The sequence below is a fragment of the Lycium barbarum genome, chromosome 8, assembly GCF_019175385.1.
Source record: "Lycium barbarum isolate Lr01 chromosome 8, ASM1917538v2, whole genome shotgun sequence".
NCBI lineage: Eukaryota > Viridiplantae > Streptophyta > Magnoliopsida > Solanales > Solanaceae > Lycium > Lycium barbarum.
Window position 1 is genome coordinate 90433707 of NC_083344.1, and position 26609 is coordinate 90460315.

The window sequence follows — 26609 nt, forward strand, 5'->3', positions numbered from 1 at the left end:
TTTTCTTTCGTCCATCTTTATGATTGCTAATTTGTCTGCGTTTTGGATTGTGCGTGGCTTAAAGTTAGGTGGAGAACCTATAGTTCATGTAGGATTAGAAAGGGGTAGATTCTATCACTTAAGATTACCGCTCTGAACGTTAAGTACTTATTTTCACCATATAGAGTGCATCATTCATATAATAATATTTTAAACTTTGTTAGTTCTCAAAGCTATTTTCTTAAATTTTAAACCTTAATTAATTAACCTAAGATTGACCGGATAACCGTATTTAACGGATTCTAAAGGATGCCTAACCCCTTTCCTTTAAGATAATATAGAACCCTTACCTAGAATCACACTGATTAAGCAGACTATTAACGGAGGTTTAGTTAGCTTTACCTTAGTTAATAATTAGGTGCCCTAATTCACCTTAAAATCAATTAGGTGGCGACTCCTTAAAATAAAGCAATATAGGAATCTCCAATATGTTGTACTCTAATTTAACCCGTTTAAAATGGGGTATGACAATATAGGCATGAGAATGGAACGGTTACCGGCCAACCAGGGGGAGCCACGTGTCCCATAATTAATGAGGAATGACCTGAAGCAACGTGCGTTACGGCAGTTTTCAGAGTTGACCATCCGGAATAAGACACGTGGCCGAAGAAAATGGGACGTGACGCAACTGTTCCCGCCAAAAATGAAAAGATAACAACGGGCAAACGGAGTCATCGGCTTCTTGATTCATCCACTTCCCGTTACTCCGATAAATCTACGGTCCGGGAAGTGTGGGGACTATCTGTATACGGTGAAAATCGGATATGCGTTCTGAACCGGAGGAACGCTCGGACCGAGGCCAAGGAAGGGCATCATTTGGTCCGGTTTCCTTCATGGCCGAGTTGGTCGTTGCCGTTGGTCCGTTTGGTCATTGCCGTTGGTCCGTTTGATCGTGGCCGTTAGTCCGTTTATTCGTAACCGTTGGTCCGGGAGATCCGTTGAGCGATTGCCACGCGTCGATAACGTCCTGCCACGCTCAACTGCCAATCGTACGGGTGTCAGACCGTACGGCCAACCTAACCTAACCTAATCCAAGTCAGAGTTTTCTTTATTTTTTAGTTTTCTCTTATTGTATGGAGCCCATGAGGCAACACTATAAATAAGGGTCATTGCTCACTTTTAGGGGGGGGGGGGGGGGGGTTTGGCTCTTTAACATCAAGAACATTCTTTTGTACTAGAAATATATACAAATCTCTCTCATTATCGTGTGCAATCCGAATATATTGTGTTCATCTCTATTACATTTCTTCAATCAAGTAACACACATATATTAGTAAACATACAAGTCCATAACAAACCACCAATTATTAGTTGTTTCTTCATAATACATTCATACATTTCTCTTCTCTATCAAAGGGATTCAAGGCATAACCACATATCCTATACTTCACTCACATTTAATTGATTATCCAAATTCGAGGTAAACAATGGGCTCTATTAGATTCTTATTTGATTGTATCCACGAGTTCTCAAGACCTCAGGGCTGATTGCAAAACTCAGCGCCTTTTCTAATTTACACGCGGAGAATCTTTTCCCCCGATTTATCTTCGTGAATGAACATAATCATTGAGTCATCTCTTTAGCATTTACCCATAGGTATTATATATTCACTCCTTTAACGTATCTGTTGAAAAAGAAGACATTAGAGCCGGAGATAGAGACTTGTTACCCTTTTTTCCCTAAAAGGGCATTTTTATAGTCTATAACAAAGGTAAATTAAAGTGAATGTCCGACTTTATGACATTTTTTATCGTCTTCAAGACTACGAATTTGCACTACTATAAATATAGTTTAACAATATTCTAAATCCGCTTTGTTGTTTCTCTATTTGTCTTTTTCTTTCCCTAATCATTCGGCATTTGATATTTATTGGTCCGATTAATCTGGATTCACGCGGCGCAAGTCTCTATAAGGATAAGCTTCCCTACTAAGAGCCCGTTTGGATTGACTTATAAGTTGCTTATGAGCTGTTTTTGGTTTTTTTTAGTGTTTGACTGACCAGCTTAAAGTCATTTTGTGCTTAAAATAAGCTCAAAAAAATAATTGGGCCCATTTGACTTAACTTATTTAAAGCAGCTTATAAGCTGAAAACAGCTTATAAGCCAAAAAAAATAAGTTGGGGTAGCCAAAAAAAAATAAGTTAGACTACCCCAACTTATTTTTTTTAGCTTATAAGCTGGAAACAGCTTATAGGCATAAGCCCATCCAAACAGGCTCTAAAACATTTTCATTCTTAGGAATCGTCAAACCTCTGATTAAGGAGAGAGAAATCATACCCCTGACTTTTTTTTCCACACAACCATTCAAAAGTAGTAGTTAGGAAAACTGTTGGTGTCAACCTCAAATTATTATTTGGTCATCCGTACGTTGTTCCCCCTTAAGTTACTATCTTTCATTGTTCCTTGTATGGTGTATATGTTGTCACCATTCTCTTCCCCACCTTTTGGAACTCACCTGCAATACCAAAATCAACAGTTGTAGAGGGGGAAAAAAGGAAAATAATGGCCTCTGTTAGTTGTAATTCAGTTATATTTTATTTTTCCCTTTTGTTTTTTGCTTCATTAATCCCAAAGTTGCATGCCAACATTGCTGATTTTGACCCTTATTTGGAAAAGAAAGCTGAAGAAGCCATCAAGTCTTCTCTTGCTGCTTATAATGAAAATCCTGAGCAACTCACTGAAACTTTCAACAAGGAAGTTGGAGAGTAAATGCTTCTGTAACTCTTGTTTTTTTTTCTTTCTTAAAATACCTTTTTATCAAAAGCTAAATGAATTTTAATTAACATTAGTCCTTCTCCAACATTGCAGAACAATCTTAAACGGCACAAGGAGGTATCTGAGGGAGATGATATGAGGATAATGGTGCTGAGACATGAATTAAGACTTAAAAGAGTTAATATACTTATAAGGGAAAGTGGTATACTCTTAGAAATTGTGTTATTTGGTTTCCCGTTGTAAAATGTTCTTATTGAGAAAGATACTTCTTAAGAAATTTAAAGCGACTAATTTCATCAAAAATATTGTCTAAGAAGATACTTTATTATGTAAAAATACGCCAAAGTGGTTAGAGAACCTCAACCCCTAAAACGGAACCAATGAACACTTCAAATATAAGCAGATATAGTTTTATCAAATGTTGATTTTATTTTCACACTTTTAAGATTGAGATGGAAATCATACTTCTTGTTTCTTCCCTCGTTGACTTGATGCATTAATAGGATGTTAATGTCACTTTGTGCTTTTCCATGAGAAGAGGATGTTTATTGCACCAGTTATCTTCCTCATTTTGTGTACTTGGGCACAATTACCAGTTCTCTATACTTCGACACAACAAAGTACAAATGCAGATCTATTTGCACTTTACAAGAGTAATCATAAAGCTAATCTCTGCCATGCAAAAGATGGAAGTTCAAATGATCTAGAAATCAGCAATATTCAGCATCTCTTTAAGCTAATCAAGGACTCTGCATAAGGAATTAAGTCGAGCCTAAGCATTATGCATAGAACATATTGAACAAAAGAGAAAAGTTCATGTCCGTCTGTGCATATTAGATGCAACGAGCACGGTAAGACACAATTCCTTCCAAACCAACCACCCATAAGAAAAGAATCATTCATCCTGCAGTAGAGTCAAAGAAGAGCAGACTACAACTACGTCACGTTCATCTTCTGCCAAGCATGTCAAACAAACACGATGGACAAAATTATTTGTGAGCCACACCGAGGGGTTCTGGTTCTGGAAAAAGGAATGAAAAGTAGACTACAAAACTGCATAGCCGAAAGAAGCATAATCTAGTTTCAAAATACTTTTGGATGAACCCGATATCAAACCTAATACTTTGTTCATTATCATTCCATAACAACTTTTGCTCCAAGAGCTTTCATTTTCTCAATTATTTGTTCACCTTCTTCCTTTGACACTCCCTTCTTGAAAACAGCAGGAGTCTTCTCGACTAACTCCTTTGCTTCCTTGAGTCCCAAATCAGTAAAACTTCAGACTTCTTTGATTATCTTTATCTTTTGAGTTGACTCGTATGACTCCAATTTAAGTTCAAAAACAGTTTTCTCCGGTTTCTTTTCCTCTTTAGCTGCTTCTGTTCCCTTCATAGCTGCCGCTGCCAATCCAGCAGCCCCTGCCTTCATAACGCCAACCGTTGGTTGCTCTTTCATACCCAACTTCTTCATAATAATGGAGGATAGTTCTGCAACTTCAACCAAGGTAAGTCCCGAAACTTCATCGACAAGACTCCATACCCTATCCGATGGAGGACTCCGATGCTCAGTAGGATCAAAAGTTGCAGGGTCATAATCAGCTGGAAGCTTTCTCTGGTCAATCTCTACTTCTTCCTCCTCTTCTTCTTCTTTCCTAGCAGGCTGACCAAAGTGTCGAGTAAACACAGTTGAGGTAACAAAATGGAAGGCAGCCACATTGGATTGAACAGATTGTCTCAAGAGTACACCAGGCAAATGATGCTGCAGTCGTGAAATCAAACTCATTTCCGAATCCTCCTCTGCACCGGGAACAGAACTAGAAAGTAACCATCTACTGATCCTTCAAAAGGTCAATCAACGACCTGCAAAAACCAAAACGCAACAATAAGTTCATATGGAAACTCTAATTCCATTTCCAAATAATGAAGTGACAGCACTTGGAATCAAAAAGACAAATAAAAAGTTTCAGGTGTGAACGTGTATATATTATGCACAACTCTAAAGCTTTTATATAGATATTAGACTATATATCAAGAAGAAGAAGAGATGGAAGCTCTAATTCCATTTCCTAATTATATAGTGACAGGTACGATCAAAAGAACAAATAACAAGTTTCAGGTATGAATGAGAAGCAAGTGTATAACTGTATACATTATGCACAACTTTACAAGACGAAAAAGATGGAAGCTCTAATTCCACTTCCAAATTATATAGTGAGAGCACTTAGGATCAAAAAGAAAAAACAAAAAGTTTCAGCATGAACTAGAAGCAAGTTAACAAGTGCATAACTGTATATGTTATGCACAACTCCAAAGCTTTTTTTTTTTTTTTTTTTTGATAACCATGGTGTTCGGGCCAGCTACCGCGCACCTCGACTAATTCCACGGAATACCTGCGACCTCCCACCAGCATCAGGTACTAGGCAACTATGTCCACCAAGGATAGAACAGATGGGATGAAATCACCTAGTGCTATGTCTCTGCTGGAAAGTGAACCTGAGACCTCATGGTGCTCAACCCACTTCATTGATCACTGGGCCACACCCTTGGGTGCAGCACAACTCTAAATCTTCTTACACTAAAGACATTATGGTGCTCAACCCACTTCATTGACCACTAGGCCACACCATTCGATGCAACACAACTCTAAAGCTTATTACACTAATAAGAAGGTATATACACCACTGCACAGTGTACATACCAATTTACCACCAGAATCACACCCAAACATTGATAAAATCATATAGAATAAGTTTTTGAAAATTCCCTTAAAAAAATACAGCATTTGCTCAAGTCTATATTTCCTACTCGGAACATATATTACCAATTGTCTAATGGACAACAAAAACGTAAAATCTGGTGCCTCATTAAACCTGAGGGAAAAATGGTAAGCTTTTTTTTTTTTTTTTTTAATTGTTGAGAGGAAAACAATAAGTATTTTCTTTTGTGCAATATCTGATGGTCTTTTCACTTCACAACAGTAAGGCTGTTTATTCTCTCTACAACAACCTATCTAAGTCATGAAGAAGTGTAACATTCAAACACTGGCAGACCCAAGATTTTAAAGCCATGGGTGCTCAATCACCCACCTGGCTCTAAGAGGGTTCGTCCCTAGCTGCAAGAGAGAAGAACCAAATGTCCCAGTGAAAGGCCATCACTTTACCTTATCCAAAAAAAAGAACTTTGTATTCCTAGGTGAGAAGATGGCAGGTGTATTGTAGACGATGAACAAAAGAAAGGCCAAAAAGGTAAAACAAAAGAATTCGTGTGAATTAAGAAAATAAGAAAAAACAAAAGAATCCATGTGAATTAAAAAAAAGAAGAAAAATAGAAAGAAAATGAATCATTTCGACAGGTATCTTACTAATGACCTGTAAAATAAATTTAGTGACTTGGTAGTATCATGGGCGGTCACCACATATATAACTTATTACTAATGACCTGTAAAATAATTTATACTTCAAGTAAAAAATCATGGGTGATCGAGCTCCCACTCGTTAATATGTGGACTCGCCCCTGCTTGCACTGCATCAGCATTGATAAAAGTTTAGATAGCAATTGTTCTCTAAAACCAATAGACACTTTATTTTGAAAGGCACCAAGCAACTATGCAATTTCACAGAAACATAGCGGCAATAATTCCACAAATCTGGATACACATCCTCTGATATTTATTATGCCTTGAAAAAAGGAGATGGTGGAATTGAACGCTACTGCATATATTTCCTTCTCCATTCTTAATGCTTACCGTCACTTTTGAATTGGGATTGCATGTTGAATGGGTTTGAATGTTTGCTCTTGACCCAGTATTCCTTTATTACTCGAGGTCAAACAAAGGTGGCTGAATCCAGACCAACTTGCACGCACCTCGATTAGTTCACCCGGCAACCTACTATAGCCCACAAGCATAGGTACCAATTAGATCCCCTTTTTTATATGCTAAACTCCACCCCGACCCACTGTCTAGGAATCAATAATGGCTCTCTTTCCACTTTGCTCCCTTAGTGGCTCGAATATGCTAATTGCAACCAAGACATTTGAAGAGTCATCGGAGATTCCCCAATTGTCCGTGTGCCAACTAAACCTACCCACTAAAGCTCGAGTAGACGGGCTCAAACTGATGTGTTGTAACTGGTAGTTGAACGAGGGATTTATAGGTTGTTACTTACTATATCTCAACCACCCCCCTTAAGGATTACTTGGAGAATCACATAGTAATGTGTGATAGTAAAGTTACAATGCTAATGTCCGCAAGTAAAGTTACAATGCTAATGTCCGCAATTACTTGTGCATGGTCTTGCACGTGGTAATTCGATCGAATCCAAGTAGCAGCATAGCAGCCTCAATTTCAATTTAATAACCAAGAGCAAAAAGGAATTACTGTGAGTAGTCTGTGAAATAGAAGGGTGTTTACGAAGGAGAAGCAGAAGCAAAATGACAACTTTGAAAAAGCTCATAGAAGATGTTAGAGCAGGGGCAACAGCTATGGATGGCAAGCGGAGTGGGTGAAGCCTTTCCCTGCAACAAATTTAGCCCACCCCATCCCGCTTAAGGTCTTCTTTCCAAATCTAGAAAAACTAAATGAAAATTTAATACAATTTTTCAGTAAAAAAACTACTAAGAGTTGCAATGAAAAAAGAAAAAGATTTCATGGAACTATTTGGTGAACTACGCTTGTTTTTGTAACTGCTACTTTATATATACAAAAGACAGATTGCACAATGGACACGATGATGATAAGGGTGATCAACGCTATTAGGTCCCATGACCTTGACATGTACTGAACCAATGCTCCTTAGTTAAGCCTTATAATGAAATGAAGCGTCGTAAATAGAAGCAGATACACCAGTAAGTTTTTTTGTTCTTTTTTTTTTTTTTTGGTGATAACCGTGGTGTTATGGTCAGCTTGCTGTCACCTCGAGTAATTCCACGGAATACCTGTTGCCTCACATCAATAACAGGTACAAGGTAACTCTGTCCACCAATGGGAAGAAATCACCTAGTATTTTTGCCCTCCATTGGTATTTGAACTTAAGACCGCATGGTTTTCCTCCCACTTCATTGACCACTAGGCCACATCCTTGGGTGATAGTAAGGTTTTTTTTCATACCCCAAATAAGATTAATTATACTGAAAAAGGTCCTCTTTAACATAAGGATGATTATTTCTCTTAAATTAAAAATAAAAGAACAACTAAATCATTTCTCTGACACAAACATTTAAATCGGCCTCCTGCCTCCGCTACATGTATAGAAACTGAACAAAAAAAACCACAATGCCCCGTACCCAGGGGTGGAGCTAGAGGAGTAAAAAAGGTTCATCGGAACCCCCTTAGCCTGATGTATATACAAGGTCAACATTTTTTATTTATATGTAGTACTCCCTCCATTTCAAAATGAGTGGTGTTTTTATGTACTCATTTTATTTTAAAATAAGTGGTGTTTCACATAATCAAGAAGGCATTAATGATGTTCTTCCAATTTTATCCTCATTTAAATAAAGGAAATTTTACATAACCAAGAAACTACTAAAGAGTTTAGTCTTTTTGAAGGTATTTATTAAGAATAAGTTACTCCCTCCGTTCCAAAATAAGTGTCACCTTAGCAAAAAAAAAAAAAAATTGTCCAAAATAAGTGTCACCTGCGCAATTCAAGACAAAAATTGACATGTGTTTCCAACTATGCCCTTAAGTCCTGTTTAATATTGCAGAATTCTCAAAAAGCATCTAATAAATATAGGGGTAGTTTAGTAGACTCTATGTTGTATTCATTAATTTCTGAATGGGCGTGAGGGTGACACTTATTTTGGGACAGAGGGGGTAGTAAAAATACATGTTGGTTTCTAGTTTTCTCAAGGGGTGTGACTCAAACTAAAGACATCACTTATTTTGAAATGGAGGAACCGCATAGTGAAAATCCACATAATTTTGAAGGAAAAAAAAAACTGGGATTTCGCCTGGAGCCACAGCCGCGCTCTATTGTTTTCATGAGTAACGAAACTAGAATAAGTGGGTGACTACCATTATTTAGCAGTTTCCAGATAAACTACTTTTGTTCCTTAGCGAAGCTGATTCTTTTTATCTATTGCTAGATCGAAATGAAACTAAATACAAGAAGCCCAGTATAATCCCACATGGTGGGGTCTGGGGAGGGTAGAGTGTACGCAGACCTAACCCCCACCTTGAAAGGTAGGACGGTTGTTTTCGAAAGACCCTTGGCTCAAGAGAGGAGAACAAGAGAGGAAAAACAAGACAAAAGGTCAGATATATATATGATAATAAGAAAGATTCTGAGGCTCAGATCTGTATTCCATCTCGGGCACGGAAATCTTAACACGGCCATGGCTACAAATCCTATAACCGAACTGCCCCGCCAAGATACGACCTATCAAATGAAACTGAATAACTACCACAAATCAGCAAATGAATATTGGGTGCAAACTGACCTTAAGTTGACCAAGGAATATGACAGCGGCACTTGCAGAGACACTGAGATAGTTGGGAGCACCCTTAGAAATGAATCTCAAAATTAGTTTTAGCCTTTTCTCCTAAAACACAGGGACAATAATGTCATTTCGTTATCCTTCTGCTATTTGTTTCGAAATGGATGGAAACCTCTTTTTTTGGGTAAATAAAAAGGAATGATCTGCGACTTTTTAAAAATAAATTTCATTCCACATAATACTAGTTTAAGGAGCCATTTGGACAATTAGTGATTTTGTAATTATGATGATTTGAAGTTGAAGTTGAAGTTTTATTTGGACATGTAATTTGAATTTCTTAAGTTGTACTTTTTCTCATAGACATAAAAATCCCCACAAGTTGTGATAACTATCAAAACTTTTTTAATTCTTACACAATCTTTACTAAGAAAGCGTTTGAACATGCGATGATTTCATATTTTGATTGTAAATCAGTGTTTGTTTATAAAATTTACACAAAATTTCAATTTCAACTTCATATCATGATTTCAAATTTCAAATTCTCCAACAAGGCATGATTTCAATTTTTTTTTTTTAAATATAAAACTTAACTCATAAGTTTATATTTGTAAAATAAAGATCTTTGGTAGAAATATTTACCAATCATTTATATCAAATATAAAATAAGATTTACAAGTTGGTAGTATATTTATAAAAAATTTAATCTTACCAACCATTTACCAACTAAATTTACTTCTACCAGCCTTTATTAATGTTCGCCTGTTGTTCATATCATGTGGGAGAATTATATTAAAGAGTAGTTAAACTACAACTTATGTTCAAATTTTCTTTTTATTTAACAAAAGTTCGATCAATAAATGTTGTTTTTTTAAAAAAAAAAAGGTATTCTAGTAGTGTATTAACTTTGTGATGAACTGTGATTTGATCATTAGGTAAGATTGTATACGAATTGAGAAAGTTTTGATGATTTTCACAACCTGTGGGGTTTTATGATTATGAGTAAAATACAACTTAATAAATCTAAATTGCCTGACCAAACAAAACTTCAATTTCAAATCATCTTGATTTCAAATCACTAATTTCATATCATAATTTCAAATTATATCCAAACGGGACCCAAAGATAGAGATTTAAACATAGAGAAACTCAATAAGACACGTGTGACTTGGTTCAGAATCTTGAAACACATCGTCGAATTATTTCCTTGAAGATATATTAGAAATATTCTTGTTTCTTTTTGTATTTTAAGTTTAAGTAATCATATATAGTATTTTTATGGCCAAATCCATCGACAATTCCTTGTGGTCGTCAAGATTTTTCACTTAAATATCTTAATCAAATCATGTTTCATTTAGACACTTAAAGTAGGGTCTGACTGTGCCATTTAAATACTTTTCACTGACTAGTATAACACAAAAAACTAAAGTTCTTTCAAGTTCTAAAATATGCTATACAAGAGACTACACTAGACACTAAAAGATATAAAACTATAGAAATTACACCTTAAAAGGCTGCACCCCACTCTAGAAATAAATTAAAATAGCAGAAACTATAAAAATTATACTTCTAAATGTGATTCCCGCTAATTTACTTTTTTCCTTTGTTTCCATCAAACCAAACAGAAAACTTCAATAATATTTGACGGAGACTAAACTATTAAGTTTTTGACAAACTCAAAAGAGTCAAAACTGTTGAGTGCATATTTAAGGGACTATTTTAAACCTACCCTGAGACATGAGGGACTATTTTGAACATACCTCAATCCTTTCATTTACTTTCTTTTCCTTACCCCCTGTTTGGATGGTGGTTTCCCGTGGTTCATTAATATATGGTTTTCTATGAAACCATGTTTGTTTTCATTGTTCTTAAAATTATGTGGTATGGTGTTGTAAACCCGTAGTTGATCCCATGGTTATATAACCATGAAAAGTCCCAATTTTTGTAACCACGAATTTGGTGATTTTTTCGTGGTTACAATAACAAAATATTCAAAATAAAACTTCAAGTACGAGAGGCTCTTTTACTCTGAAATGTTCTGTCACCACGAGACATACCTGCACCACCACGACCTTGTTGTCCACACGAGATGCCAAAAAATGAGAGGCCAAAAAACGTGTTGCCCATACATATGAGGTATATACATTGAAAAATATTCAAATAGAGGGAGGCAAATTTGCATTTTTATGATTGCTAATGGAAACAAATGTTGAATTGTATTTATAGTGGGACGAAAAAAATTGACATATTCCCAAGTTAAATGTTAAATTTGAGTAGCTCCAAACCCTTAACGTTGTGGCATGACCTTAATTAATTTATGTATCATAGAAGATTTGACGTAAATAAAAAATAAGGATAGGAGCATAGGTAGAAAACTAGTTGTAAATTGTTGAAACTTTAAATGGTCATAACTTTACGCTCGGATGTCCAATTTACGCGATTTTTTTTCGACTCAGGGTATTTTTTCGAGTTTAGCTAGGCCGATTTTCCAAAAAATGCCCATTATCCCATTCAATTTGAATTTTCCCCAAATTGGTGCACAATTTTCATTCTTGCTTGGTGAAAATCTGATGATAAAAAGTAGATTTCAAGATGGAAATCCTGTGGTAGTGATGTTTTGAATGTCAATTTCGAGGTTCGAAATTCAATTTATGAAAACGAGTTAGATAGCATTAGTGAACAAAATAAAAAATAGTCTACTTTGTTGCTTACACCAATTTGGCTTGGTGGTTTAGCCTCTCTTTTTTACTTGCTTCTTTTTTATGCCAACAACATGAGATCAAACCTTGGTGGGAGCATTGGATGAGATATATTATACCTTGGTTGAACCTCTCGTATTGGATGAATTATTTTTGAATATAATATTCTTATTTGTACATTCGACTTGACTAAATAATAAAACACTTAAATCAAAACCCTATAAAATATGACACTTAGATCTAAAGATGACAAGTTTCCAAACAAACAAAACTTACTTCAAGGCATTACAACCCCTAAAACGACGATCCAAACGTTTAGGTATATTGATGTAATGAGCCGACGTTATTATACGCAAAAAATTATATATTAAGTTCTATATATAATATTGATATTTCGGAGTTTTAATACGACTAATCTTTGCCCAAAGTATGAAAAAAATGTGATTTTGATAGCTTTAAAAAAAAAAAAAAAGTAGCCTAGCCTCTTTCACGCACAGAATCTGTGCGTGAAAGGACCAAACTCAAATAGTTACGGTTTGGTCCTTCTGTGCGTGAAACTTACTTTTATAACTTTTTTTCAGTAAATACTCAAAATACCCCCCCCCCCCCCCCCAACATTTGACCAAAATCCCAACTACACACCTAATCTTTGCGTTGGTCCTATTACCCCTGGATAATTTTTTTCAGTATTAAAATGCCCCTTTTTTGCTGATGTGGACAAGAGCGTGACTATACCGCTCAGTGGCGCGTTATAGCCTTTAAAAAACAACATTTGACGTGTTTTAAAATGCCAACTGGACTGCCACATAGATAAATTTAAAGAAAATCTGATTTGTACACTCCATTACCAACTGGACTGCCACATAGATAAATTTAGAGCTAGGATAGTGATTATTCTTATAATCACTGTTTTCCCAAATCAAATTCAACAAAAAAAAATTCCGAAGAAAAAAAATGAAAAATCTGGAAAAAAAAAACAAGGTTGAAAATCGAATCTTGTTAAAGAAAATCTTATTGGAAGTTGCTTGTTTGGAGTTGCTGCTTGTTGCTTGGTTGGAGTTGTTTAAGTACTAATTCTTTGAGTTGATTTGGGGAGAAAATTAAACTCCATTGCTAGGAATTTAGAGAAGGCTATGAAGAACACCAAGTGAGTTTCTTTAAATTCTCGATTGTTTGATCAAATTAATGGATGAACTTTGTTCTACTTGGTGTTAGGAAGCTTCCTTTCACATTTGGGTTTGTTTGGATCAGATTTGAGGAAGTTGGTGTGATTTTTTTTTCCAACTCCTAATGAAGATGATGATGATGATGATGTTGATGAAGATGAAGGAGAATTGGGTATGGATTTTCGGATGCTCATACTGAAAATGGAGTATGAAAAATTGAGAGATTTTTTTTTTTTTTTTTGAAGAAAAGTAGATGGATGGAGGAAGGGGGGGAATTAATAAAAAATGGGGGGAAATTAAAGATGTGGCACGTGGGCTAGGTGCGTATGGACAAACGCCTGTTAATAATTGGGGGTTGTCATATTGGACTGCCACATCAGCAAAAAATGAGCATTTTAATATTGAAAAAAATTGTTCAGGGGGTAATAGGACCAACGCAAAAGTTAGGTGTGTAGTTGAAATTTTGGTCAAACATTGGGGGTATTTTAAGTATTTTCTCAACTTTTTTTTTTTTTGTGTTATTTTAGTTTCATTTTTTTTTTTTTTTTTGTCACTTAAGTCGCACACTCTCCAAACATGGGGTTTGTAACAGACCAAAGGCCAAGGGAACACTCAAAATGCTAGGGAAAACAAAGAAAAAATAACCCAATTCTCAATTAGAGCAGTATTGGAGAGATGGAAACAGGGAAAGTAATAGTGGAGAAAGTAAGAGGAAAATCAACAGTTACAAAGTGCTTCTCAAAGTATCCCCTCAAATTCATCATCCCCAGAAAGGTCAGCTTATCAATCATTTCCCCAGTTTGTCACCTAGCATAGCTCAATATGCACTAAAGTTATAATCTTGATTTGTTTATCTCATTTTAATAGGTGGGTTCTTCTGAAAGTGAAGCTGTTTGGATTTACACAATCACTTATGGTGGAGGAATTGTCTCTGTACGTCATCTGCCCTCCAGAACCCAAGATTGTAAATTTGTTTTAGAAAGGCTTAATACATAGACAGCCCCTTAAATTTCCCAACAAATTCCATTTAGACACTTGAACTGAGGCTTGTTCTAATTGAATGTTGGAATCGAAATAACACGACATCATGGAGAAGTTAATAATTGCAAGATAAATCAGACAACAAAAAAAACAACAAAAAGAACTATACTAAAATAAGCATAATATTCTTCCATAGTTTGGTCAATTGACCTACGTATGAAAAACTAATATAAAACACTATAAAAATTGTAGAGAAAAATCTCCCTCTGAATAAAACTCTTGACCTAAAAGACTATATTGTGGATACTATTGTGTTTTGTGTGAAAGAGACGAATCTTCAATTTATAGAAGTTCGAAACTTTTTCTCCAGGAAAGGATTATTCAAATATGGAATAGATTTTTTCCATCAAGGAAACCTTTTCCATCAAGATTTATTTTTGAAACAAAACATAATTATGGTAGAATCCAAACAAGATAGGAAAATTCAGGGAAAACCTGACATTGAGCACATAATAAATTGTTCCTATTCCACACTTTCAGCTCAATTTATTTTTTTAAAACTTCAGTGCGTGTTCTCAATCGTCGATTACATAAATAAGTTAAACACTTAAATATGTCACCTCCTTTAACTATATGCATTTGCTTCAATAAGCCGCAAAACCTCAGTCATATTCCAATTGAGGCTGATGTGTATACTTAAAGAAGATGACATATTTTATGTGGTTAGCGTAACTACCTAATAGACGCTTAAGTGTCTATAAGAACACTTTATTATGTGTTCAGGTGCTCAGTTAGAACAAACCCTAGTTCGAGTTTCTAAATGGAATTTGTTGGCAAGTTCAAGGGGCTGCTATGTATTAAGCCTTAAGGAAATTGTGGCTGCAAACAGATTTTTACCCCCTAGAGTTATGCTGATTCGCAGTATGGGTTTTATTCATTCAATGTCTATATTTGATTAAAGCTAATTCAATGTGGGTATATGTTTGCTTCCAGGGAGATTCTATAGCATGTGATATTATAGTGGGAAATGGTTGCACCACTGTTTTGACCACTCAAGCTTCTACCAAGGTTATAGTTCTTTTTTATTATTTACAAATAGATAAGTTCATAACTGTGTGGCCTTTTTAGCTTGTTTCATGTTTTATAGTACAGTAAAATTTCCATTGCAGGTCTATAAAGCTGTGGGATCAAAGTGTTCTGAACAAATGTTGGAGGTAATGCCATTCTAAGACAATTAAATTATTCTTCTGTGTGTTTATTTAGGTGTATAACTTCTTAATGCATTTGGATAAATCCCAAAAATATTGTACTTGCATAAGGCTGCAAATCCTAAAAGCCATTGCATGCATACAAAAAAAGAAAAATTAGGTTTTAGTCACCATGTTATTGCATTGAATTTGACGACGCAGAAAAAGCAAAAGAACCCTATATTTTAGGGAGATAGTCGCAGGACAAGAAAGAAAAGGAAGTAGGGAAATTGAGAACCTGAAATCAGTGTCAAAATGGTTGAGGTGAAAGTTATGTGTGAATGGAGTCGTTGTTTCTCAGTGTTTGCATTAGTTAATAGAGGGAGCTAGCAATCAAATAGGATGGGTAGAATTATGACCTAACTTTGTCATTATCAGTTCCAAAGATTTTACAGTTCAAAAATGTAATAATTGGTAAATAGATGATGAGGTTTGTTGGAGAACATGTAGTAAGTTCTAAAGAGCATATCATTATCTTCATTTTCTTATTTGTTATTTTAGCTCCTTTTAAGTCTCTCATTTGATCCCTGGCTAGCCATCTTAGTAAAAGTGGCTGTTTATGCCATGCAGTAGGCAAGAATAGGAAGCAATGCCTTTTTGGCTGTAATTCCAGATCCAGTGACCTGTTTTTCCACCGCAAAATATTCTCAGAGGCAAGTGTTCAAAGCTATGTCAGACTCAAGTTTGCTTATAGTCGATTGGATGACTAGTGGCCGTCATGAAAGAGGAGAAAAATGGGATTTTGATCTTTATAAGAGCACGAATCACATCTTTCATGATGGTGATGAGCCTTTATTCCTTGATACAGTAAGTTTCTTCCTTTTAGTAGTATGTATTTTTTATTTAATGCATAGAAAATAGTAAATATTCCTCATAAAGGATAACTTTATCAGTTATTTCAGTCTACTATTTCCATAACTAGAAACATGGATAGTCGCATCAGTAGGAGTTTCCCTTTTTAGATAACTGGAATAAATACTTCATGGTTTTTGCCTTTAGCTTGTCCATCACTTCTTTTATTGCCTGTATTTCATTTAAGAGTTTTTTTTATTTTTCCCCTTAAATCTTGGCTCTATCTTACGTAACCTGCTATGTATAGCGATCTTAGCATCATCTAAATTAAGAGTGTCAACAAGGACTGGATATTCCTTGCAGATGTCCCTTGGATGGTTGTAACCCTGCACAATCTGATATGTCGAGTACTGGCATAACAAGGAATCAAAAGCAAAAGAACATGGTATCATGATTTGTTTAACAGGAAAGCCTTAAAGAAGAACAAGAAAAAAAGCAGCTAAACGTTTTCAACAATGGTATAAGAAAAAACTTACAAGGAATAATTCTCTCCCTTGTGCTATGCTTTCTCAAAGAGACTTACAAATTTGTTTCTAAATTGCTCGCAGAGAGACTTAAGGCAGTCATTAGCAAGTTGGTGTTTCCTCATCAAAATGCTTTCCCCTGTTAGCAAATGAGAGTCTAGATAATCTGTTTCGGATAAAGAAAAAAGGCGTGGCTTGCAAGCTGATTTAGAGAAGGCTTATTGTATTTGTTGAAGTTGATGAATTTTGGTGAGAAATGGACGGATTGGATAAGATTTTGCATCTCGACAATGAAGTTTTCCATTTTAATCAATGGTAACCCTCAAGGATTTTTCAGCTCGCAAAGAGGAATCAGACAGGGGATCCTCTCTCACCTTATCTTTTTTTTTTTGGTAATGGAAATCCTCAGCAACATGTTGAGGAAGGCAGAATCTCTAGGTTGTATTAGGAGGCTCAAAATCGGCAGAAATGACCAGGAGGGTATGATAATCATAAATTGTATGCTGATGATTCTCTCTTGTTTTGTGAAGCTGATATAGATCATATTCTACATTTGAGAGGGGTGCTGTTTGTTTTGAGTAGTCACTGGGCTAAGAGTTAACCTGGCTAAAAGTAGCATCTTTAGCATAAATGTTGATGAGAATATAGAAGAGCTGGTAGACAATACCTACTGTCTATTTGGGGTTGCCTTTAGGGGCAAAAAGAAAGGACAATAGCATTTGGCAAGGGGTCATTGATAGGTGCAAGAATAAGCTCACTCCATGGAAAAAACAATACCTATCTTTTGGGGGCAGGCTGATTCTTATTAACAGTGTCTTGGATGAGATTCCTACATACACTATGTCTTTATTCAGTATGCCTACAACAGTTGAAAGGAAATTAGACTCTATAGGAGAAACTTTCTGTGGGATGGAAACTCAAACAGAAAAAAGACTCATCTGATCAAGTGGCAAATGGTTATTAAAGAGAAGGAGGATGGTGAACTGGGGTTAAGGAATCTGAAAATGCATAATAAGAGTTTACTTTTAAAATGGCTCTGGAGATATAGTTAGGAAAGTGATGAGATTTGGCAGCAAGTTTTGGATGCTATATATGGTGCAAAGGTAGGGTGGAAACAAAATCCTTCACAATTGAAAAGTTGTGGGGGAATCTGGAAGATGATTAGTAGTTGGTGGGATGAATTTCTACAGTTCACTAGATCGGAAGTGGGAAATGGTAGGAGGATTAAATTTTGGATGGACACATGGTGTGGAAATGAGAACTTCAAGAGCAGGTTTCCAGACTTACTCAACTGTGCTTGGAATAAAGAGGGTTATATTGTAGAATTTAATTCAGCAACTGGATGGAGTGTTACATTTAGAAGAAATCTAAATGATTGGGAAATAGACAGTTTTTGCCAATTACTTCAACAATTGAACTCATGCTCAATAGAACAAGACAGAGCAGACAGGCTAGTTTGGGTCAACAGCAATGATAAGGTATTCTCAGTCAATAACTGCTACACACTGTTGTTGCAACAGTTTAGTCAAGGAATCCCTAACTGGCCATGGAAGATGATTTGGAAAACCAAGTACCTACGAAAGCAGCTTTTTTTGGTTGGTTAGCAGCTAGGGATGGTTGCCAAACACAGTTCAAGTTACAAAGGAGAGGTTTTTCCTTGTGTAGTAGATGCTATTTCTGCAATTCAGAGGAGGAAACAGTTGAACATCTTTTCTTGCATTGCAGATTTTCAAGGCAATGTTGGGAACTTTTCTTTAGCATAATGGGCATATCTTTGGTGTTACCAGAGAAAATTAGTAGCCTGTTGGAAGTGTGGCAATCTCAGGAGGTTAAAAAGAGCTTAAAACCAATACGGAGAACTATTCCCTATTGCATAATGTGGACCTTATGGCTGGAAAGAAACAAGGCATGCTTTGATGGGAAGAAGTTACAGATTTCTAGAGTACAAAACAAATGCATTAAAAATCTGTCCTTTTGGTGTAATAGCAGTACTATAGATAGGAATATAGGATGGAGAAGTATTTGGAATTTTTACTCTTGCTAGGAGATAATATGTAATATGGATTAAAGAGTTTGCTGCTAGGTCCTGTACTTTTTTTCTGTACCAACTTGGTACTTTCTTAATAAAATCTTTACTTAAAAAAAAAAAAAAAAAAAAAAGCTCCTATTCTTCTCTTACTGGAGTTGTAGATAACATTGCTAGGAGATTTTCAGTGGTTCCATTGAGCTTCTTGTAGTTTTTCCTAATTTTGCTTAATAATGCCTTTTGCTAAATGATATACTATATTTCTTCTCCATTTTCCAACTAAGCTCTACTAGATTTAGCCCAAAAATGTGTTATATTAACCCCAGCATCTCGACCCTAGACACTTCCCTGCCTTTTAGCTGGAACCCTGATGTCTGTTCTCTACGCTTGTCGCTCTACTAGATTTAGTCCATAAATGTGTATATTGTACCTCAATAACACGGAACCAACCTTTCATTTTGAGCATGACTCATGATGTTCCCTTTCCATCTCCATAAGGGTCTTAGCCTAAGTTGTTCGGACTCGAGTGCGGGCATCCTATACGGGTGCGGATCTAAAGGTCAGTTTTTTCATCATATAAATTTTAGGATTTGAGTGTATGGATCCAAGTCGGGATACGGGTGTTGGGACACGGCCAATAAATGTAGATTACGACATATAGAGTATATATCTTGATTAATTAAAGCTATTGAACTCAAACTAATAAAAATTATTTCTTTAAACACCTATATTTCATTCATAAGATATCTCGTGTAATAACAAAACATTCTCATACTTTATATAACTCCCAAAAATTAAACCAAATACCCCATCAAAGTACCCAAATTCATTTGACCAAATCCGGTGTGCATCCCACATCCACACCCACACCCACACCCACACCTACACCCATGTTGTCTTGTCTCAACACGGGTGTGGCAAGGATTTTGTAGAGTACGAGCAACATAGATCTTAGCCACTAATCAATATCACTTGGTCCATTGCATATCCACGAGTGCTCCTTTTACCAATAGCCAATCTCCGTCACACTGATCTTCTATTTCAAATTAGATATTTAGAGCGACTCATCTGAACATCATGTTTTTTTTCATGTCATGCTTCAGCCTTTAACCGTTTTACTTTTAATCAGATATTGTTAGAACAAGGAACAGATGCAGGTCTTGCTGAGCGTATGCAAGACTATCAAGTGACCGCGATGGTGATATTATTGGGGTATGTATAGGTTACTCACCCGGTACTTAAAGTATTCTTCACTCGCCCATTGTCATTCTTTTTCTCATTCCTTGTGTAATTTTTACCTTTTAAGCCAGCATTCATCTGTTTTGCGAAAAAGGAAGTTGCACTAACCTATGAATCTTTGTTATTTGTTTGCAGGCCAAAGTTGAAGCATGTCCAAAACCAAATCCAGGAAGATGTAAAGAAAATAATGTCTGAGAGTTTACACATGCCTACAATTGGTTCAAGACAGTACACTAGTAGACATAATGATCATAACTTGACCAAACCAAGTTTCCTTGCTTCCTGCAGCGTATTTGGTCCAAAGGTATCATACATCAACACCTACTCCATATCTCTAGTTGCCTTGCAGGGGTAGGACCTGTGCATTTCACGCTAGTTTTTGAGTACATCAATTACTCCATCCGTCCCAATTTATGTGGCACCGTTTGACTAGGCACAAAGTTTTAAAATAAAGGAATACTTTCGAAATTTGTGGTCTAAAACAAACCTTAGGAATTTGTGTAGCTGTAAATCATTTAATTAATGGTAAAAAGGGAATTTTAAAGTTAGGTGACATTCTTTTATGGGCAGACTAAAAAGGAAAGTGTGTCACATAAATTGGGACGGAGGGAGTAGGTCTTTGTGCAAATAAGACTAATCATTGCTCTCAATACACCACTCCTATAAATTTGAGACAGTTATCTATTCAATCTGTTAATTGCTTTAAAAACCAAGTCAACCCCTAAATATTTTAACTCGGATTGTCCATGTGTTGCTTTCATTATCATTTGATTTATTTTGTAGTTTTCTTGTCCTCTTTCTTTTTTTTCCCTTCACTTATTGGCCCCCTCTCCATGTTGGTCTTTCAAGACTTCAAAAATATCTGACCCATAATGCTTTAGTTGCTATTCCCTCTGTTTTTGACAGATCTACTAGTTCCAGAGTCAGAGGTTCTTCTTTGAACACAACAACAACAACAACATACCCAGTATAATCCCACCAGGTGTGGTCTGGGAAGGGTAGAGTGTACGCAGACCTTACCCCTACCTTTTAAAGGTAGAGAGGCTGGTTCCGATAGACCCTCGGCAGGTTCTTTGACCACGTATTTCTTAAATATTTTTTCAATATTTGCATACTGTAGCTCACCAAAGACATGACCCTAGATAGGAGAATATGGAGGCGAGGATTAGGTAGAAGGTTTGTAGGTAGTCGAGGTATCATTATTATTACTCTCCTAAATTTTTATTCTTTGATTTTATTGTTACCTCATGTTTCCTTTGCTTCGGTTGCAGTATTATTTGTTGTTGCTACTGACTACTGTTCTCTTCTCCTTTATTTTTAGCATGACTTCTTCACTACTGTATTTCCTTTGCATACTTGATTTTGATATGCTTTACTTGAGCCGAGGGTCTTATCGGAAATTGCCTCTTTACCTTCACAAGGTATGGTTAAGGCTGCGTACACACCACCCTCCTCAGACCCCACTTGTGGGATCACACTGGGTATGTTGTTGTTGTAGTATTTTTTTTTATATATAGTTCTTTTTATGCTGTTTCCAAATAGACAAATTTTATTTCCAAAAACTATCCAGACATAGATTCACATAAAAATCAAGTACTTCGACCTTTGTACTCCGAACCCTGCCAAACAAGGTGGAACGGAGGGAGTTTTCCACTAACTCCCAATTTTGTTGTGACGGGCTGTATACTGTTCTAATCACAGAAATATGATACCGGTAACAGTACCATCACCAAACTTTTATCTCTGTTAGACGTCCTGTTTTGGACCTTTTGTTTACCATATTTTATTTCTTTGCATACCATGGCATTTGATGAAAGTATCGCTTACTACCATCAAGAAATAAATATCTTTGCCGAACAGTACTATATCTGAACTTGCTCTTCTCATGCTATTAATTGTGGTTGAAAATAAAAACTCTGAACCATTTTGAAGTGCAAACCAGAACTCACTTCCATGTTATTCTTCACAAGAGATTTTTTCTTGCAGGGAATTGGTGTTGTTACTCGAATAGCTGCCGTGACTACCGAATCAGTCTACAATTTTCTGCAACATCAATTGTCCAGTATGGAGCCACTACTTGGTGTCCGTCCATATTCTTAAGCAAGTCAATAAGCATTTTCCTGTTCACTCAAATGCCATGTAAGTATGATCCTTTCCATTTGGTCAATACCCATTTGCCTATTTTGTTTGTAATCCTCTTATCTGGAGAAAGTTGTTTTTTTCCGAATGGAGAAAGTTAATTCAATGTCTAATTCTGCATCTGAATTGATAACCAGCATTACTGGTTGTTTTTGTGCCATTTGCATAATAGGCCAGCATGGAAATAATGGAAGATCATTTGTTTGGAACTAGTTGAAAGGAACTTGTTCACTAGAATTTTTCTCAAAGTGCAATAACAAATTATTTGGAACTAAATCCAGGAGAATACCTTTTTTTCCTTGAGTTGGTTGCTCAATATCACTGTACTTTTCTATTAGTTCCTTTTGTTTCACTGAGATTTGACATGTATTAACCGGTGTCTATTTTCACTAGCACGATCATCCTAGTTGCAGGTTTGAAATAACTTTTCTTTTCCGATATGAGGAAAGTGCTCACTGTAAACTGTCCCGAGGTTTGCCGTGGATGGATCACCAGCTTTTGAACATGGGACAACGATTAAGGTGGTTACTGTTTATCGAGATGGAGAATAACCGTGCCAGATCAAGAATATTAAAATGATGTTATATCAACAGGTCATAACATTCAAAGTGAATTGAAAAGTCTTATTTGGGGGACATCATGTATCCTGTAATTTCATTGTGAATCTTTCCCCAGCAAGAAATGAATCTTTGAACCGGGTATTAAGGAGTGGGGTGCAACTCAAATACAAATTGATCATTTCTGTATTTAGAGCTTTGGGAATTTGAATTTCTCTTCTTTCCTGCTGCAAAAATGTTGCCTCTTGTTTTCTTTTTCTGAGAATGTATCTTATGTAATTCGTAGTTATGCCTTCCAGTAAATGTCTCTGATTTTGTTGTCTTTTCAAATTTTTTGGTATGTTTACGACCTATTAAAGCATGATACATTGATGAGTGGTAGAGGACAAGAAGTATTCATTGAAAGAGATGGAACACTCTTTTGTGGATAAAAAATTAAATTATGTGATTCTGTAAGCATTACCTCAAAAAGTTCTTCAATGTTTTCTTGCATATTCTAGTAATAATTAGCTTCTCTCAGCTTTTTCCGTTTCAACACCTTGTGTCCATTATGCAGTTGAAAATAAACTGGCTGCAATGCCAAGAGGAAGTAGGAGTATTTGCAATCACTTTGCATTTTCACGAGGATGCAAACACCCTAAACAGAGAACGAATAATAAAGATTCTATTTTTTAAAAAACAATGTTTTCTGCTCGGTGTTCGGTATCGGTTTCCAATTTATGGGGGTAAAGCGCTTCCTATAAAATGTGATTTCATTCTCAACACTTATACTTAAGACCTCTGATTAAGAATGATGAAATACTCATTATTCTACCACAACATTAACCTTTAATGGTGAAATGATATACGTTCAACACATCCATCAAATTAAACACAAGGGAAATGATCGTAAAAAGGGCTAAAATGAGATTTCAGATGATGCACTTATTACTCATAAAACAATTAGGATGAGATTTAGGTACACTTCAATTCAAACGAATATTCCCATCCTTCAACATATTGAAAATGTTTACTGCTGCTTATTTGAGCTTAATTAATATGCAAACTCTTTAATCTTATCCAATGACAGACATGTAGAAAGTGAGAGGTCTAATTCCTAGGATGAATAAAATCATTCGTCGTTCAAATTTGCAATGAACCCATAGCATGTAGTTGATCACATATTTTGAAGCTAATATTGAGCCGGCGCAAAAAATGATTAACAAAATTGCGGAATTTCAATATCCATTTCCAAATTGTTGCAGATAACACTAATAGTTACTCCTTCCGTTCTAATTTATGTGAAGGTGTTTGACTGAGCACAAAGTTTAAGAATGAACGGAAGAATTTTGAAACTTGTGGTCCAAAATAAGCTATAGATACTTGTGTGACTATAAATCATCTCATTAAGGATAAAATGAAAAATATAAAGTTAAATTGTTATTAAATATAGAGAGCTGTTACCCTTTTTGGACAGACCGAAAGAAAAAAGTGTCACATAAATTGAGACGAATGAAGTATAGTAAAGAGAATGATGGTGTTAGCATATGTGAAATAGTGTGGACACATTACTATATAGTTTTATTCTGTCTTTATGATAAAGTTGACCTTTTGGTAACTAATGTTTTAAGAGAGGAAAAAACTCATGACTATAAGAAGAATGAATACGATAAATAGTCACAAAACTGTCATTAGTGATATGATTTCATTTAACAAGATGCTTAAGTATAAAATTAGTTTAATGTTGAAAACACAACATGTGTAAATGTATTCAAAATCTTCACGTGGATAAACTAAGATGCATGTAAATTGACAGTAAATACTTATATACAGACTAATCGTCAAATGAACACTTGATGATTGACATATACCGTGAAGCTAATAGCGTGGCACACAGCTTAGCAAAACACTTAATGATTTACTCGTTTTAATTTGTGCAAAGATTACCTTGGGATAGTATCGTCAAGATCTAACACTGTTTGTAATAACTCTTAATTTCCAGTTTTTAATTTAAATGCTTTCTTTTCCAGCAAAAACACACACACTTGATGATTGATACTAAAATAAATCTATCCGTACGTGGGGAAGTTTCAGTGCTCAATTCGCTTACTTCAATACTTGAAAATGTGAGAAATAATGTGCAACTCAAATTATTCAATAGACCTTCTTGTTTGACCGATTTTGTAGATGCATATGAAGAAGAAAACAAAGAGCATACGTATAAATATGAATTTAGAAGAAATGACCTCAAAAAGGAAATGTGACTTCCAGGTTGTAAATTAAACACTTTTTTCCACAAAAAGGCTCATTATACACACGTCTCCTTTAAATTTTCCTTTTCCGTAATAATATTTTTTAACAAAGATCTTGTACTTTTTTTTTTTAATACGAAATTCAATATCTTTTTAAAAGATTTTTAAATTACAGATATAATTACTAACAATTTCAGGGTGCCTCAAGTTTAGAGAGGCCTACAGCAAGGACTTCACTTGCTTGGCTTGGCTCTTAGCCGGCTTTGGAATATTCTTCATTCTTCAAATTCAAGTCTGTCCAATTAAGAGTGACTAAATCTCAACCATTTTTTTTTATTATATGTCTCAGTAGATATATGCACATCGCTACATAACATAAATTGTGAAGTGGACACCATAAAATTATTCAATATGTAGGACGAAAGTCAAATTAATATAGTCCATGATGATCATTCGATCTTCTTGAAGTGTGTTTGATCAATAATAGGAGAATATCTTAGAAATTGAAAAATGATCTCCTTTTATTCACAGAGTTCAATGTCAAATAGTCTTTATATTAATCCCTCAATTTTATAATAAGTGATATTTTTATCTTTTTATTTTATATTAAAAAATAAGTGATGTTAGAAAACATTAACTTTTTTCTTTCAATTTTATCCTTATTAAATAAGTGGAGTTTTACATAACCAAAGAAACATTAAACAGCTACACTTTCTTTTCATGACATTTGATTAAGAGTGATTTAGTAAAAATACTTTTTACTTTTTAGAAGTGAGTAATTTTTTAAAGAGTGTATCCAAAGTCCAAACCACTTATTATGAAATGGAGGGAGTAGAATATATATGGTAATCCAATGATAGATTAACAGACTCTGACTACTTGCCTTGACCAATATGAACATGGCTTTGGGGTTAACAAATTCCAACCACCATGTTGTTTTGCTTTTTGACTTTAGAGCTTTGACCACAATAGTGTACTTTTTCTTTTCATCACGTTGATCCATTCCTTTGTTTTTTTTTTCGCAAAAAACAAATGAGATCAGAAGTAGATCTAAAATTTAAATTTTAAGGGTTTAATATTAAAATTTTTAGCATTGAATTCATTATATTTTTAAAGTTAAGGGTTCATATCTACTATTTATTGCAATTTTAATAATTTTTTACATATAAATTTAGGTTCCGTGTCAAAAGTTTGGGGTTCAATTTAACGCCAACCTTTTAGGCTAGATACGCCTCTGAAAGAGACATGCGAACAATTTGTAACAATAGAAACTTATCAACATCTAATGTTTATATAAATTATATAGTATAATTTGTCATGGTAAACAGATAATCGAGAGTCTATCGGAAACTAGCTCGGATAATGTCTACATACACTCTTTACCCTCCTTAAACCAAGTATGTTGTCGTTGTTGTTGTCATGGTAAACGGTTTAATAGGTGAAAGTACATGCATAGTTAATTATGATTAGGTGAGGGAAATCTGTGTAAATAAATGTCGTTCATCTATATGCTGGTGCAAATTTATAGATTGAATATACAACAATCAAATTTGATGCTTTTCATTACGTAATCATGAACAATTATTAATTAAAAGAATTAAATGATGTTGAGAATGTGAATGAAGAATGACTAATAGTCTAATATTAATTCTTAGCTTTATAAATTGAATGAAAAAGAATACACTACTAGTTTCTAATATTAAAACATGGTTGATCGTAACGTTGGACTCCAAAATATAAAGTACTATTTGAAAATGACGAGGAAATTTTCTTCAGATGACATCTTCACTTACAATTTACATTTAGAACAGACAGTGACTC

The 26609-nt window shown here is 35.2% G+C and overlaps 2 protein-coding genes and 1 pseudogene across 7 annotated transcripts; 2 read left to right on the forward strand and 1 right to left on the reverse strand.

Moving 5' to 3' along the window:
* The first annotated feature begins 2480 nt into the window (after positions 1–2480).
* LOC132606290 (pectate lyase-like) lies at positions 2481–3227 on the forward strand. The gene is made up of 2 exons (XM_060319728.1): positions 2481–2743; positions 2847–3227. Exons 1-2 carry the CDS (start codon positions 2541–2543, stop codon positions 2890–2892), a joined length of 249 nt encoding a protein of 82 aa, XP_060175711.1. The 5' UTR covers positions 2481–2540; the 3' UTR covers positions 2893–3227.
* A 405-nt stretch (positions 3228–3632) lies between these two features.
* LOC132606289 (uncharacterized) lies at positions 3633–9250 on the reverse strand (annotated as a pseudogene).
* A 4334-nt stretch (positions 9251–13584) lies between these two features.
* LOC132606291 (urease accessory protein D) lies at positions 13585–22997 on the forward strand. 6 transcript variants are annotated; one of them, XM_060319732.1, is made up of 10 exons: positions 13585–13826; positions 13920–13985; positions 15027–15101; positions 15203–15247; positions 15932–16087; positions 19752–19834; positions 19997–20165; positions 21283–21342; positions 21848–22000; positions 22394–22997. In XM_060319732.1, the coding sequence occupies exons 1-9, from the start codon at positions 13728–13730 to the stop codon at positions 21959–21961; spliced, it is 867 nt and encodes a 288-aa protein (XP_060175715.1). In that variant the 5' UTR covers positions 13585–13727; the 3' UTR covers positions 21962–22000; positions 22394–22997. The 6 variants fall into 6 exon arrangements, 5 of the variants coding, with proteins under 5 accessions (XP_060175715.1, XP_060175713.1, XP_060175712.1 ...); XM_060319730.1 differs by having other exon boundaries at positions 13595–13826; positions 15854–16087; positions 22414–22997; XM_060319729.1 differs by having other exon boundaries at positions 13597–13826; positions 15854–16087.
* Positions 22998–26609: the final 3612 nt, after the last annotated feature.

Excerpts from the sequence above, each read along its gene's own strand:
- LOC132606291 (XM_060319730.1), top strand. The coding sequence starts at position 13,728 with ATGGAAACAGGGAAAGTAATAGTGGAGAAAGTAAGAGGAAAATCAACA. Across the intron at positions 15,102-15,202 it reads CCACTCAAGCTTCTACCAAG|GTCTATAAAGCTGTGGGATC; the intron begins GTTATAGTTCTT and ends TTTCCATTGCAG. Across the intron at positions 21,343-21,847 it reads CACTTGTGGGATCACACTGG|GGAATTGGTGTTGTTACTCG; the intron begins GTATGTTGTTGT and ends TTTTTCTTGCAG.
- LOC132606290 (XM_060319728.1), top strand. The coding sequence starts at position 2,541 with ATGGCCTCTGTTAGTTGTAATTCAGTTATATTTTATTTTTCCCTTTTG. Across the intron at positions 2,744-2,846 it reads TTCAACAAGGAAGTTGGAGA|AACAATCTTAAACGGCACAA; the intron begins GTAAATGCTTCT and ends CCAACATTGCAG.